General features: G+C 42.3%; 1 protein-coding gene across 2 annotated transcripts in view; it reads right to left on the reverse strand.

Moving 5' to 3' along the window:
- Positions 1–15241, reverse strand: part of znf423 (zinc finger protein 423) — a 139729-nt gene extending 124488 nt beyond the window's left edge. The window contains exon 1 of one of the 2 annotated variants that reach the window (XM_079346867.1): positions 13983–15241. In XM_079346867.1, coding sequence (XP_079202993.1) covers positions 13983–14022 — 40 coding nt within the window. In that variant the 5' untranslated portion in view covers positions 14023–15241. The remainder of the gene's footprint in view (positions 1–13982) is intronic. The other variant, XM_079346868.1, reaches the window with a different exon arrangement.
- Positions 15242–16319: the final 1078 nt, after the last annotated feature.

Here is a 16319-nt window from a genome sequence, read left to right on the forward strand (position 1 = left end):
TGTCTTTTTTCTTCCTAAACAACACATGCATGCACGCATGGTATCAGGGCCATTTATTCCCAAGGCAGCCCAAGGCTCTGGTGTTCCCGGATCTCTCTCTGACGAGCGGGTCACTCTGGCCAATCATGCATTGGCCATACGGCCCAGAGAGGCGGGATATGGGTCAGCGTAGCCAATGATACGCTGGTTCTAAGCCCAGAGGGACAGGCTGATTGACAACTGGTGCTGGACAGAAGTCAAGAGGGTAATTGTCATCTGAATCTCTCTCTCTCTCTCTCTCTCTCTCTCTCTCTCTCTCTCTCTCTCATCCTATACACTTCTTTTACTTCATTCCTCCTCCTTTTCTGTCTCCCTGCCTCTCCCCCTTTCACTTCCCCTCTACAACCCATTTCATAGCTCCCACCTCCCCTCCCCAACCCGCTTTCTCCTATCCAAAGGGACTCTCTCATTGGCTGCCCCTCCTGTCCCTCAGGAATGACTTTGTGATGCTACTGGCCGAGGTCTGATGCCAATCTCCATCCCCAGCCTGCCTCCTGGGAAGCCCCCTAACTTCAACGGCCTGTGTCAAGCACACACACACACACACACACACAAGCAAGTAGTTCTTGTCAGGGGACGGGGACGGAAGCTGATTAACCAAATACTTTTATCAGCAGTAAAACCGCTCTCTCTGCCCGCCTGCATTCTGAACAAAACAGCCTTAAAACACGAAACACACACACACATCCCAAGCTCTGAGCCATCGGCCAGAAACACCAAGCTAGTCTGGGGCTTGGGACATTATGAGTGTGTGTGTGTGTGTGCGTGCGTGTGTGTGCGCTTTTGTTTGTGAGTGTGTGTAAAGGGACAGAGGTAGCAGAGGGCTTAGATGGATGGCACCGAGAAAGAACAACAACCACACAAAGCCTGGCGGACAAGCTTCATCGCCCTCTCTATCTTTCTCTTTCTGCCGTCTCTTTTTTGTGTTCTTTCCTTCCCTCTCTCCTCCACTTATCCTTCTTCTCCTTCCCTCCCTCTCTTCTGATCCTAACTGTTCCAAATATCTGATTTTGTTGTGTTTTGCACGTTTCTCCTTCATCATCATGATTTTCGCCTGATGCTTGACATCTCAGCCATCCTCATCTCTTCAATCACTTTGCTGTTCGCACCTCCTCTCTTTTTTTCTGGTTGTATATGAGGTCATTGTAGTTATGCTGTTCTGTCCAGCTACCTCACCCCCATCTCAAAAATCAACCCCAATAATATAAGAAAACACAATATAAATGCTCCCTGACTTTTTCTTAAAGTGCAGCTTGAAATGACAAAGGATTGAGCATAAAAATAAAAACACACGCTTGAATGGTGAAAGCTCAATCCCTTAACACGTAAGAAACTAAATGATTTCATGCTTTTATGTTTCAAACACCACTGTCAGTAAGACCTGGATAGTGGATGACATCTCACGATCATGACTCAAATAACTTGCATAAAAAAAGTACACATGCATGCACTTCAATGTCGGAGCTGCATATTAACACAACACATTTACCTCAACATGCTCAGAGCAGAACTCCTGTTTCACACACACACACACACACACACACACACACACACACACACACACACACACACACACACACACACACACACACACACACACACACACACACACACACACACACACACACACACACACACACACACACACACACACACACACACACACACACACACACACACACACACACACACACACACACACACACACACACACACACACACAGAAACAAGCACAGAGTTGATGTTCAGGGCCAAACAACACAGCGTGAGATTAAAGAGCCTCTCTGATCCGACATTTGTTTTTCTGTCTGTCAGAGAGAGTGTGGCGGGAAGAGGAATCAATAGCAGGGGAGACATGAAGTGAAGAGGCAGGACAAGAGAGAGCAAGGAGTATGGGGGGGGGGGGGGGGGGGGGACAAGTAGATAGAGGAGAAAAAGAAAGAAAGTGAAGAAGGTCAGAGGAGGAGATAAAAGGTTGAGAGAGAGGTGAAGAGGAGAGCAGCAGTGAGGAGAAGGTTGAGAGGTGAAGGAGGGCAGCCGAGGGGAGAGAGATAAGGAGTAGGACAGAGAAAGAGAGGGCAGGAGGAGAGGGAGAGCATTTCTCTGGAGTACATCGACTCTGGGGAAGGATCCAGAAATAACTGAACTAGAAGTTCCCCCAGCAGCCTCCACTCACCATTACTGACTGGGACACACACACACACACAACCACAAAGTTAAGTATAAAGACTACAAGTTGATCATGAGAAGAGCACAGCACAACACAGCGTCAAATGGTATGCTAAACCTATGATAAGGTAGAGGAGGTAAGATGCACACAGAAACACAAAGACGGAGAGCATAGGAACAACAGGAGCAGGATGGGTGGAACTGGAGGGTGGAGGTTGGAGGATGGAGGGAGGGGATCTTAATTGCCTTCTCTTGTAGTACAGGCTGGGGAGTGCTTTTTCACTGAAGACACCGATTTCACAGTACGGCATTATTTAGCTTGATACAAAGTTGATTAGGCTGTACAGGAGGAGAGAGAAAGAGAGAGACGGAGAGGAAAAGGGAAATAAACAGCTTTGTGTCACGCTGCATCGCTGGCGGATAGATTAACTTGCTCGTCACGCTCCTTCTGGGAGTAACAAGAAAAATATACACACACGGAGCGTGTGCGCTCGGAGCGTTGCTCGTCGTGTGTTTGTTTGCGTTGACAATAAATTAAGCATCTTTTCCTAAAAGCAAAGTGTAGGTGTCGTTTTTTTCAGAACTTCTCTTTTTCTTTTTTCTTTTATTTATGCACCTTTGTTGTCGCATTTTCAAATCGTAGCTTGCTTTGAGTCGGCCCAGAATCTTCTTCTGCCGTCGACATTTTGCTGAAGTTCGCGTGGACAAATCTGAAGGCAAAAACTTGAGAGACCCAGTTCAAGACACATTTTTAATCTAAACTCAGAATTATCAATATTTCTTGTTACAAAGAAAAGTCCATAATATTTTTCCACAGTTAGACTATGGGCTATGGGCAGACTGACCTTCTGCATTTTTAACTTTGTTCTGAACACACGCACCTTCTCACCATGCAATCTCTTATTGTCTGTCTACACCACCACCTTCTCACTAACACTGTGTTCCTATTTCATTCTGTCTTCATGCAGCCATAAAGCTTTTATCAGGGGTTACACAAACCACCAGCTCGTTCTTTTCTGCTGTCGTTTCAGAACACATAAAGTCACCCTGGCTTTTCTGAAACTGCTTGTCCAGACACAGAAGTGCACATTTGCTCTGCTACATTCAGCAAATATTTCCTCAAAGTATTTTTTTTCTTTAAAAATATGGAGGAAAGCGATCATGATGCAACTAAAGATTTGAGCCTTAGACACTGAAAGTAGCAGAGTTTGGATGAATGAAATGTTCTCTCTCATCGCTGCTGTACTACAACTGTAACTATGACTGCAAAGCAACATGACATTAAGTCCCAAGAGGAATGCAGGCACACCATTAAAGCAATAAATAATTGCTTCCTCTTTTTGAGGCTAAATGACCCCTGAACAGCAGGTACTCTGAATCCCACCATATTATTTTTATCAGCTAGCTCGTTGTTACAGGTTGACTCATATCTCCATGTCTGTGTTTTAAGGAGGCAGATCCTCTGAAGGGAGGGGTGCTTTTATTCAACTTTTTACTTCAGTCATTCTTAAACCTACTGATGGCTTTAATCGACCTAACATAAGGAGTAATTGCTCATCTCCTCTGAATCAGTTTATGAAAATCATTGGAATGTCAATTTATTATTTTTGTTATTTAATCCCATTTGCTGTTTAAAAAAAATCACTTTATTATTACTTGTGGCTAATAAGAGAAGTTTGGGAAAAGTGGAAAAAACTTATGTGACTGTATCTGCTACAGATTTCAACTTGAAAAATAGAATTTAGTATTAAGCTAGAAAAACTTATTAAAGTGACTACTCGAAAGGATTTCATATTACTGATAATAAACATCTGGTGGAGAAATAAATACTAACAAAGAAACTCTTGTTTATTTTCTTTCTAACTCAGTTCAGACTCTCTCGCTTTCGGTCCTGCTTTCTGTCTTGCTCCATTGTATGTCTCCCAGCAGGGCGCCCTTGCCTTTTGACTGGGAGGTGAATGGAAAGGACTTAGAAAAACCAACTGAAGGCTCAAGCACTAAAAAGAGGCATTGGTAGGTCTATAGTGGGGCGCGCTGCAAAGACCCGGCAGAGTGTTCAATAAAAAAGGAACACAACACAAGCAGCTTGTTCTGTTGGAGAGTCCACGATCTGAGGACAATGCACATTAGTCTGGGGCCACAGTCCAAGTGTGTGTGTGTGTGTGTGTGTGTGTGTGTGTGTGTGTGTGTGTGTGTGTGTGTGTGTGTGTGTGTGTGTGTGTGCAAAAAGTAAGCACACATACAATGAATGAACATAGAAAAACCTAGGCCTGGATTCTTCGAATGTGGCTGAAAGCAGAAGATCTTACATTCAGACACTGAGCTGTTTAGAAAGGACTGTCGAACACAGCTGGATTAGAAAAAGTAAACAAAAAAAAACACACATGTACTCGGTATGAAAAGCTGACTGGACTGCAGTGACTTTTGACCTGGCCTTAAGCTCAAACTCAGGAGGTTATGTGAGGTCAGACCAGAGGGCATAAAGATCTAAGAATCCTCACACTAACACACAAACTAGTTTTTTCATTTCCCAAAAGTCATTCTTTTATCAACAGCAGTGTGTGTGTGTTTTTGTGTGTTTGTGTGTGTGTGTGTGTGTGTGTGTGTGTGTGTGTGTGTGTGTGTGTGTGTCTCAAAGAGAGCTAGGTTTGGTATAATATAAATATATAATGCATCAGCCAGGTGTGCAGAGGGGAGCTGCTAATTGCCCCCACCACTAATGTTTAATGTAAAGAAAAAGTGGAGGACGGAGAGGAGGGGGGTATTTGAGGGAGGGAGGCGGGAAGAAGGGAGGAAAGAGAGACGGAACATCATGTGTGAGGTTTCAGGAAAGGGAGGAAAGGTTGAGGAGGAAATGAGCAAGAGGCAGTGAAAGCACAAATAAAAAGCCCTTATCCATGTACCATATAATGCTCTAATAATATCAGCATTTCTAAAGAATACTTTTTATTTCTAAGCTAAAATATTTTTCCTATGAGAAAAATTTATTTATAATATATATATTTTATATTTATTTCAATATGAAATTAAAAAAAGTCATCATGAAAATAATGTGTACAACAAAATTGACAAACAGTATTAAAGCAGAGCTCTGCTTTAATGCTATTGTTCCATACGACTGTGATTTCTTTCTTTGGGTGATTTAAAACTGTCAGTGATATTGTGTTGTGTTGGGTATAATGTGTTATTAACATTTACTATAAACCAATATGTATGTATAATTAATTGATTGAATCATCAATAGCTCCTGAGTAAAGAGTTAAGTGATGTCTGTCGACAACATTTCAATGAATGTTGACATTTTTGTTTCGGACATACAGAAGTGTTGAACTTTGTTGTTTTTTATACATTAGCAGCATGGCGGGCTGCAAACCTTTCACATCATGCCTCAGAAAGTTGAAAGAAACAGAGGTCACTGTGAAGTGGGACCACTTTGGAACCTGACCGTGGTGATGTTATCTTACTACTGGCTCTGGGATTTTGTAACCAAATGTAAAGCCCCTCATGCTTTGCCTGTTCAAGGTGGGATATCTAGGTCCCTGTTACGCCTCTTCTGTCATGTAAGTTGATAAGGTGGGTGGAAGTTGTTGTCGCCCTGAGCCAACATTGGAGGAAGTAACAAAGGTGTAACTTGAGCAGGATAAAAGTGTAACGTCGGAGACGGCAGGGTTTAGCTCTGCTTTTTGTGCGTGTTGATGTGCATGATAAGGTGTAAACGTCTCCTGGATGTTTACACGTCATCCGTCTCACTCTTCCACTACTCCGGAAATCTCACACCGGAACATCAATATTACAGCATCCCAAAATAATTGTTAAAAGGCTTAATGGGGATGGAAAAAGGAACAACATCCCAGCAAATACAGGAGAGAAAAAAATGGTTCCTAGGTTTCACAATATTTTGATAATAGAGCTTTTTGATTGATGACGGAAACAGACAAATACAGCAAAGGAAGTTCAAAGAAACAGCTCAATCTCTAATCGAGAGAGGTATGAAATGCTTACTCACACAGATGGATACATAAGCAGGCTCTTAGAGAACTTAGAAAGGGCCACTGCTTCCTGAGACTAAGACATGGTGGGTCTAGGTCTGGATTGACGAGTGTGTGTGCATGCGTGTGTGCATGCGTGTGTTAGCGTGTGGATGCCTGCATGTGTTGTCACAACAGCATTGTCTTTCTCTTCTTAAAAGCTGTGGCCATGTTCTGAGCCACACTGTGTGTGAGTCTCAAGAGGGATGTGTGTGTTAAGGTCCAGTGAGTTTGCAGCTCACAAACGTGGCTAGCTAAGCTGCTGCAATGGCACAGTCCTGGCCCATGACACCCTGTTCTTACACACCTTTACACACACACACACACACACCAGGCCAGGCAGAGCACTGATAAGGAGCTGTCACTGGCATACATACACCTCAGTGTGGGACTTCACAAACACACAACTCCAACAATCTAAACTTTATAAGCTGACTCATATTCCCATCTCCATACTTTTTAAACTAAATCAGATTGTTGCATCAATTAAGTTTTCACCTTACAAGACTCCAAGTACCAGGATGAATTTATTTGATTTCTCGAGTACAGCAGTACTGTAATAGATCTGTGTGAACACACGTTTTAAATTTCTAGATGACACTATTCAACTCTGTTTTTTAACTTAATCTTAATGTAGGAGGGCTTAAGTATTTCATCCACCTCATTCATTCGAGTCAGGCCAAAGGCAAACATTTCATAAAAGAAAGTCTCTTAATATCAACATCAGAAAAGTTTCCATCAGTAGGTCAGACAAAAAATAAATAATTGTGTTTTTATTTTGGGGCTTTTTGTGCCTTCATCTAGAGATAGGAGAGTGGACAGAGGCAGAAATCAGTGAGAGAGAGAGAGAGAGAGAGAGAGAGAGAGAGAGAGAGAGAGAGAGAGAGAGAGAGAGAGAGAGAGAGAGAGAAGCTTTGGCCAGATCAAACTCAGGCTCCAAATGTGGTGCGCACACTGGTCTGTGTCACTATGTATCCCCGAATAACTTGTAATCAGCTCGCAATACACAATAAATAAAGAAGACTTTTCCATCACGTCAGGTCGCGTAAGTTCTTTGATTGTGGCGTCTCCACTCACGGTTATGACGGCGCCTGTGTCTGTATTTTCTACTGGTGTATCGCGTGCATGATCAAATACCATCAGTTATTTAGGTTCATTCAGCCACATTTATACTTGTTTTACATACAACACTCCAAAAATGTTAATAGGCCTTTTTTTGCAGCAGAAATGTTCACTTGTGAAAATAAGAACACTAACTAGTGTCACTAACAACAAAAATGAACACCTCATGAAAATGTGACATTGAGTAAACTTGCACAATCCTGACAACACAGCACCTGAATTCAGCCTGATTGTGCTTCATACTGTCAAGTCAAAATCTGTTCCATATCAATGACCTTCTCTACATCGTGCTGTTCTGCCCTGAGTCTGCAGTTGCGTAGTAATTTGGATCTAATTGGGTCCAGATCAACATGAGTCAAATTATGTTCATTGCATTATTCTGCTGGGCTCCACCAATCAACAATTACATTAACTTGTTTTGTCCTGCAAGAAAAAAAAACTGAAATCCACCCCCTGCTGAGGAGTCAATGGAAATCTAACAAAGCTCTCAAAAAGCCATTTAATGGTTGAGCGAGCTTTAATGCAAAGCCAATACCAGCTTTTATACAGGAGGTATTCATTGTGGCTGTACACACACTATTTGTAGCAGCACAAACAACACCAAGATAAGCTCTTAAATCTTTAGTATCAATAAAAGCCAAAAGGTATAAACGGGGCTTCCCGACATTCACACACTCAGATGTACCTGCAGAAAACACACAATGTTGCCTCCAAGTAATCCAAGCCACATGTGTAGGGCCTGTGTGTTTTATAGGAGCCAGTCGCCCAATGAAAGAGTGTGAGCTCTGCCAAAGGGTGACATTAAATTTTCTGATGGTAAAGCCAGATGGGGAGAGAGAGGAAGAGAGGGAAAGATGAAAAAGGGACAAGAGTGAGGAAGAGATACGCTGTCCTGCACTGTAGGCACAAAGCTGGGTTACAAAATGACTAAAAGTAGTCACTGAAACTGTCATTGACCTTGCACACATGACCTTCTGTTTTGAGTGGTCAATGTTATTTGGCCCTCGTAGAAATATAATAATTAGATTCAGCAGCCACCAGAATGGATTGTAACTTGATGACATTTCCCATCCCAATTAATTTTTACCCACATTTGGTGAGTTGGCGGTTGTTAATTTCAAGTCTTGAGCAGTTAATTGACAATAACTTTAACTCCAGGCAATTAATAATTACTATCCCGGAGTTTCCTATTACATTTAAACCCCATACTTACAGGAAAGCTCTTGCAGCTCGAACCAGAGTCAAACGCCGCTTTAATACTGTCGGTTCAACGCTGAATGTCTACCCCCCTGATGTGCCTCCAACGTGAAAATCAACGGGCAAAGTCATTCCACCCATGACCCGCCTTCAGAGGTAGTAACAGAGGCGTGATAGCCGCAAACGCAAAGTGGTTATGTTTAAAACTGGAGATGGCAGGATAGAACGGCACTGTGTGTGTGTGTGTGTGTGTGTGTGTGTGTGTGTGTGTGTGTGTGTGTGTGTGTGTGTGTGTGTGTGTGTGTGTAATGCTCACTGTACGCATGTATTGGTTTTCTCTGCATTCTGAAAGGCCATAATTTAATGTTGTCTTATATAATCACGAAAACATTTTAAAACCACAAAGGTGATTCATTTTCAGTCTTTTTTTGTTTGTTTGTTTCATGGGGAATTTTATTGATAGGACATCTGCAAAGCTACAGGAAATGTGTTGAAGAGATACCAGGGGATGACGTCTACCAAACAGCATCAGGATCAGGAGTTAAAGCTGTATACATTGCATCTTGTGAGTCAGGACCAGAGCGGCACTCCAAATAAAATAGGTGTTGATAGAAAACAGAAACGGAGCAGTATTAACTAAATATTGATCTTATCCAGACACATTTCATCATATCAGTAAATGACAATTTTAGTCAACATTTGGCACAGCTTCAGCATCAGCGTTAACTATCCTTCACATGAGAGTGCTCCTGTGCCTGTGTGCAGCTGGATGAGGGTCCAGAGGACTTTAAAGACCAGTACAAAGAACTGCTCCAATATCTAGAGCCCATAAGGTAGCTCAAAAGCAGTAAAAGTTGTTGTCACTGAAAGACTGTTTACTAAGAATAAAAACATTAACAACCAGTGCAGCAGGGTGGTGGAACCAAAGAATTGTGAAGAGGTGAGAGAGAGAGGAAGAGAGTATCAGACAGAGAGCAGAAGAAAGAGCAATGAGGAGATTGAGTGGAAATGATCCCATTAGCCACGAAGAGCTCGGCTCAACACAAGGCGAAAGCAAACCAAAAGCCCCCCCCTCTCTCTCCGTCGACTTGGTCAAATAACTCATTTGGCTCCACTGTCTTAAAACAAGACTCGAAAAAAACAAATAAGCGCTAAAAAGCAAGTTCCCCCCCCTCCTCCTGCTCCAGTCTTCTCTGCTCTCCATCTCCCTGTCATATGCGCTCAACTCCCATTTAATGTCCTGCAAATGAAGCGGATTTATTAATGTGTAATTAAGTAATAATCATCACTACATAATGCATGAGAGACTCGAGGGGCTAAGAGCTGAGAGAGAGAGAGGGAGAGATAGGATAGTGAGGCTGCCGGCGCAGGCAGAGAAGGAGATTTTTACCGCCTCGCTAAAGACACACATTAAAAACGGCTTAATCCACTGAAATAATATTTTGATAAGAGAGAAGCGGCGCTCTCTCATTTCTCTCCCCCCCTCCGCTCACCCCTCCTTCTCTCTCATCCCATCAGCTAGTTTCATGGCCCATCACTGCACAATTAGTCCATGTTCAATTAACAAACTGCAATTAGTCAAGTCCCCTCACTGTTAACAAGGCCTAATCGCTGTAAAGGCTAGACCAGTGAAGTATTAGAGGAACTTAGTCACAGTTCTAACACAGTAATATGAACACATATAATGCTTTCTTTCGTGGCTGCTGTTATCAACTTGGCCTCGCTTTTTCTATTGATCATTCAGTAAATAAGCAGCGCAACTCAAAAAAATAACACAAATATATTGAATCTAATTAAAATACTCTGCTGTATTTCTATTTGTTTAATAAGGTTGTGTTCAAATGCCAGATGTACAGAATAGCAGCCGTACAAAGTACAGCCGTACAAAATTTTTAGGAATCAAACAGACCTCTTATTCATGCTGCCTATCAAAATAAACCTGTGTATTATTGTCACTTGTACCAATCAGATTTTCAGACTGATTTAGTACCATTTATGCAATGTTGAAATGATCGATGCCGAGAAATACTTCACTACATGTGTATGAGTTTAATAAGGGCCGAGTAATAAATTGATTTTGAATAATGAATTTAAATTTGAATGTATAAGGATGATGTTTTATTTTGAAAACAAGTGTTCCCTTTTACTTTATACTTTGCAGTTTTATCGTGTTTTTTGGGGAGCAATTGCCAAAATAGCGACATTATCTGTGTGCGTATTGAAGTGAGGGCTTCTGACAAGGGCTCCAAAGTCATCTCATAGTGGTTCTGTTTTACCGTGTTTCACCTCAAGCATATACTTCCTTCCACTACAAAGTTTGTGTAAAGTCTCGAGGCGACTAAAAGCAGCAGCAGAACCACTAATTTCTTTAAGCATCACAAAACGAGGCGTGTAGCTAAGAAGAAGAAAAAGTGTGTAGCACTGTAAGTCACAAAATAAATCCCCAATCCCAAACATGTGCTAAATTTCAGGCTACGTTCGTGGAATTAAAAAGGCAGAGGGTTCAGGATTTATTAGGATGTTTTATCAGGTGATATTGTCTTGATTCATGAAGCAGTATTCTTCAAATAATGTGTGTTTACTGTGAGAAGATAGATCTTATTATGTATGAAACAACAAAAGTGTTAAGCGTAATGTACAAGTGTTTCATCAGGAGTAAAGGACAGAGACAAAATATCTCTATCACCCAACAGCTAAAAATCTTAAAAAAAAAAAAACTCCAGACCTCGAGCCCTCTGACTCAAATCTGAAGTTGGATGAGATGGGACTTTGTTTTTGTGTTGCCTTGCCTGGCTGGCCAATGAGTCTGTAAACCAAGCCAGCCAGTCAGAGTTGGGTGAGCAGGTGAAAGACAGAAGAACATGAAAACACAGATAATCCCCAGGCGATGCTCACCTCATCCTCCCCCACTCACCTGCTCTGTGCCCGTTCGCTGCCCCCCAAACACCTCTCCTCTCACTCCCCTTTACCCTTCAACCCCCCCTTTCTCCTCCAGCTCTATCTCTCCTTCCTCCATCCCGTTCTCTATCTTCCCTCAATCCCAGGTCTTGCCAAGCTCTCATTGGGGCAAGGTGGAGAGTGAAGATAGCAACATGCATGTACACACAAGGACGCATGAGTACACACAAACAAAACACATGGTGCTTATGCAAGCTCGACTACAAGGGCTGCGTTACCTTTGCTGCGCGCACACACACACACACACACAGACATACACACACACAGAGTGGTGGTCGTCCGTCTCTGCAATGCTTCGCTCTGCTTCGCTTGGCTGCCTGTCTAAAGCTAAGCTCTGGTTATCCAGGCTGCTGAGACCAGACATGCACAGACAAACAGAGCGTGCATTTCCAGGACGTGTGCAAAAACACAAACATGAGATTTGTAATCTTGCAAATCACAAGCATGACAATCAATACAGCAGGATGCAACAACAGCCACAATCTGCCACCTCTTACATGATGAAATGAAGAAGAAAACCCTTCTGATACAAGTTGATTTGGTCTTAAACAGTTCAAGAAGGATGTGGCTGTGTGAGTGATACCCACTGTGGACCAATAAATCTGTGCTGCTTTTTCAAAGTGTGTTGTGGTTGTCTGTAAGAACTTTAAAAAATACTTTAGTATTACTTATCTAACTTTTTTCCCATTTTAACAAATGTATTTTTTCCTTTTGTTTGTCACTGTATTTATAATGTATTTTCTTTTTTTCCAACATTTAAAACAGACTATGGAAAGGCCATGATTTCCCAGTTTGGGATCAATACAGTACATCTATCTGTCTATCTTTATCTAGAATAAAAAACAAGAGCAGAAAACACTGGAATAATTCTTGATAACAAATGCAGTTGCATTTGAAACAGAAGTCAGATGCGTGTCAAAAAGGTTGATTGGCTAATTTACGACACTCTTTTAGTGTCATTGTTTTACTTTGAGGTACACAGATAGAATTTCCTTCCACGGCAAACTTCTCTACAGACAGAATTGATGCATTACAAGCCAAGCCAATATTTAATTCTACATTTTAAAAAATGCTGGAAATATTGATGGAAAAGGGCTTTACAGTAGATGGAGAGTCTGAAATCTGAGTGTGCATCACATTTTCTTATCTAAAACACAACCCTGTCAAACATATCTCACAGCAAAAACAATGCACACTTCTTATACTTTTAATGTAGAGTGTAAGATGCCTCCTTTACACTGAAGCCAAACCGACCTCCGAAGAAACAGACCGAACTTAAGAATCTGCAGGAGATGCCAGAACTCCTGCAATGAAAATCACGCAAAATGAACAACACCCTATTTTAACCACTGTCAGATATCGTCTCGCTTCCCAAATAACCACAGAGAGGGAAAGCCTATATGTTTGAGGAAATGGGGGAGGGGGTGGCAACCACATGGCCAGCCCGCCCCGTTGCCCATCTGGGTCCCATAAAGGAAATATGGAGGCCAAGACCACCACATGCCCTGATGCATGATGCCCACTCACCCATGCACCACAATGAATACTATTTTATGGTAAAAGCGAAACTGAGGCTTGCTTTCATAAAAATAAAAGTTATTTTTAACATGAGGATTAAATTTCTATAAATGTGGACCTTCTTGAACTTGAGGAAAACCCCTTGGTTTATTCTATATATTTTGCCATACATTTTTTTTTAAGATGGAAAGTGACCCCTAAAAACATGAGAAAGAAAAAATATATATTTTTGGAAAAAATATTTTCATGTCCACTAAAGAGATAGCCTACATCACCCCTTAGGTACAGTTGGTACTTCAACATTGTAAAAATAAATAAATAAGAAAAACTGATTGTTATGATAATTGTTTTGGTTTCTGAAATGCAAATGATTGAAACACAATGTTAGGGCTAAGTGACTTGATTTGGGGGTCAAACAGTCAATTTTACTTCAACAAAGCAGCAGGGGACAACATGGGAGTAATCCAGATTACATGGGCCCATTAACCAAGTGAATTACAACAAGATGATCTAAATGCACAACCCATGCTGTCAGAAAAACGATACACCAGAGTATCATCTTTCAGGTTCTGACAGAGTTTAAGCAGCTAAGAGAAAACAATTAGCCGCGTGGACCAGAAACATTGATTTAAGATGTAGTACTTTGACTGCTGATTTAGGACATTGCTGGTACAGTTTTAAACAATGTGTACACAGCTTGATTACATTTAAATTCTAATGGTGTCGTGGACAATTCAAATGCTTGGTGGACAGGCTAATTGTTAAGGTAAAGAGCACTAATTTACCTTCTCTTAAGGTCTGCGCACAGACTTCAGGAACTCATTGGGGGCAAAACAATTAAATTAACAAACAGGCGAAAGAGTTGAAATCTTGGCTGAGGTTCTGGCTTCTTTAACCTCTTCCAAGTGAAAGGGTTGTTCATAATTAGATACAGGTTTGACAGTTTCTTACCTTTCACGGAGCGCGGTTTGGCCTGTTTTCTTCTCGACATCTCTGGACGTGAACCGTGTTTCTGTTTATTTTTTTAAATCTCTTGTTGTTATTTGTTCCGCTCCGCGTTTTCAGCATACAGGCTGACACAGTCGCGTTATCTTCCTCCTTCTTCTCAACCACTTCGCTGCTGCTGCTTCTTCGCCTGTTGCAATGCGGCAGCTTCAGTCTGTGAATGGGCAAACAACCGTAAGTCCAGCGACAACAAACCAAACACGCCGGGAGTGAAGCGGCGGAGAGCGTCGCCTGGCTCCTCTGACGCGTTTTCTTTATAAAGGTAGCTTGGCTTCGCGCAACCTGTAGAATTAACGGGATTAACTTCCCGTTGGTTTCTCTCTGTTCGTCGTTACAGCGTGCTCCAGTTTCTTGCTTCTTCTCCTTCCCCGCACGCGTTTTGCTCTCTCCGGTGCAGCCCAGGCGCTCGTGCCACTCCGACTTCTTCCAGCACTTTCAGACCGCCGCGGCGCGAGCTGCCAGCCACGCGCGCAGAAAACACCTGAGCAGCTCACGCGCCGTGTTGAGGAGAAAAAAGTGACAGCGGCACTGTCCGAGTTCGAGGTGGCGGTGTCGACAGAGGCAGTCTACGTGACGGTCCAGGTGGTGAGACGCGGCAGAGAATGTGTTAGGAAATTGCTTTCAAATGAAACGTGGTGTCCACCGTGCTCCTCGCGTCCTCGTCTAGGTTTATTTAGTTTATCGAAACTATTTCAGTCTGTGTTTTTCTTTTTCGCTCCAGGAAAGCGACCCGAATCGACCAGCCTCCTGTGTTCCGTCCCGCTGATCTACACTAGGCAGTGGAGGTGTTGGTCTGGTGGCATGGACATAGCGGTCTCCCCTGCATCTTCACCCCGAGGGGAATAGGCTACTGCTTTTACTGCCCACGCTTTCTTGTTTTAATTAATATTTCTCTAAGCCCTACCGGCGGTAATAATAGCAGCCTAATATTGCAAACTGTCTAACCCTTCGCTAGCCTCTGTCTCCCTGCTTTTTCTTTGTCCTGACTCTGGCTACCAGTCTCCCTCCTCCTCCTCTGCCTGCCTCTGCTGGCGGGGCTGCGGCGCAGACACACATAATAAAGCCAAGGCAGGCAGTGCTTGGCTGGAAATGTAGCCGCGTCCCAGCAGGGGGATGTGAGAGAAGGGTCCCGGCGGGGGAGCGCTCTGATCCCGCAGGGAGCAGCTCGGCACAGCCCGGGTTGGCTGAGGCAGAGAAGGCAGGAGAGAGGCAGGCTGGGATGACGGAGAGAGAGGGGAGGCAGAGGGGAGAGTAAGGCAACAGCGCCTAGCTGTGGCCGACCGACACAACTACAACAGGGACTCTGAGAAAACAGTGAGAGGAGACAGAGGGAAAATATGGTTTGGATTAAAGTTAGACGTGGAAGAGGCTCTGTAGTTAAGAACTGCATTAAATAACCAGCTGCTTGTGATCTAGAGACCGTCACTTGTTGCAGATGAAGACAGAGCTATATGACATCAATTAGTGTGACAGTACTTTACTTTTTCACCCAATTATATTGATCATGTTTTACATCTCTGTTTTTTAATCGCATGCACCTCTCGTGGGTTTCTAAACTAGTGTGCAGAATGATAGGGCATCTAAACTGAAACAAAATATAAGTCCAGCCTTTGTAATATTTTCCTCATTTTGTTCTGAGGCATATTCAACACTTCTAAGTAGCCTACAGGTATCTGCAGATGAAAATAAAAGATATAAATGTAAAGGGGAAACAACCTTAACCAGGAAAGTGTTTGTTGGTACGCACAAAGAAAGTGCTCAATTTTAAAGATAGAGAGAGTTACGCTTTTTGAAGGACACGCATCCCATCATGCTTCAGAATTTTGTATACTATTCTTGGTCACAAATTTAGTATCTAAAAATATCTTTTTTGTTGAACCACATCCACCTAGATGAGAATGTCACCTTTCTGAGGTGTTATGGCAGTGTTTAATTATTGTAACCAATACATCTGGAATTTTTATCGAGTAGCTTAAATAAATCATCAGAAATTTTTCATATTTAAGCCGCTTTTAAATAACCTCCTCGTCAAAAATTGGTGTGTAGCTTTTCAGGTAAAATCTTGTTTACTCTGACTTTTATTCAATATACAAATCCCTTCAATGTTAACTACTCTACTAATGACTCCAAATGCTTTCAAAATTTGGAATTTCATGTTTGTAATTCCCTGTATTTTAAAAATGAAGAAAAACAAATTTAAGGCATGAAAAGCAATGACCTAGTCACAGGAAACAAAGGGAAGACTTGTGAGGTCTCTGATTTCTTCAAAGGATCGTTGCACCT

Source organism: Symphodus melops (genome assembly GCF_947650265.1).
Source record: "Symphodus melops genome assembly, chromosome: 6".
In the NCBI taxonomy this organism is placed as follows: Eukaryota; Metazoa; Chordata; class Actinopteri; order Labriformes; family Labridae; genus Symphodus; species Symphodus melops.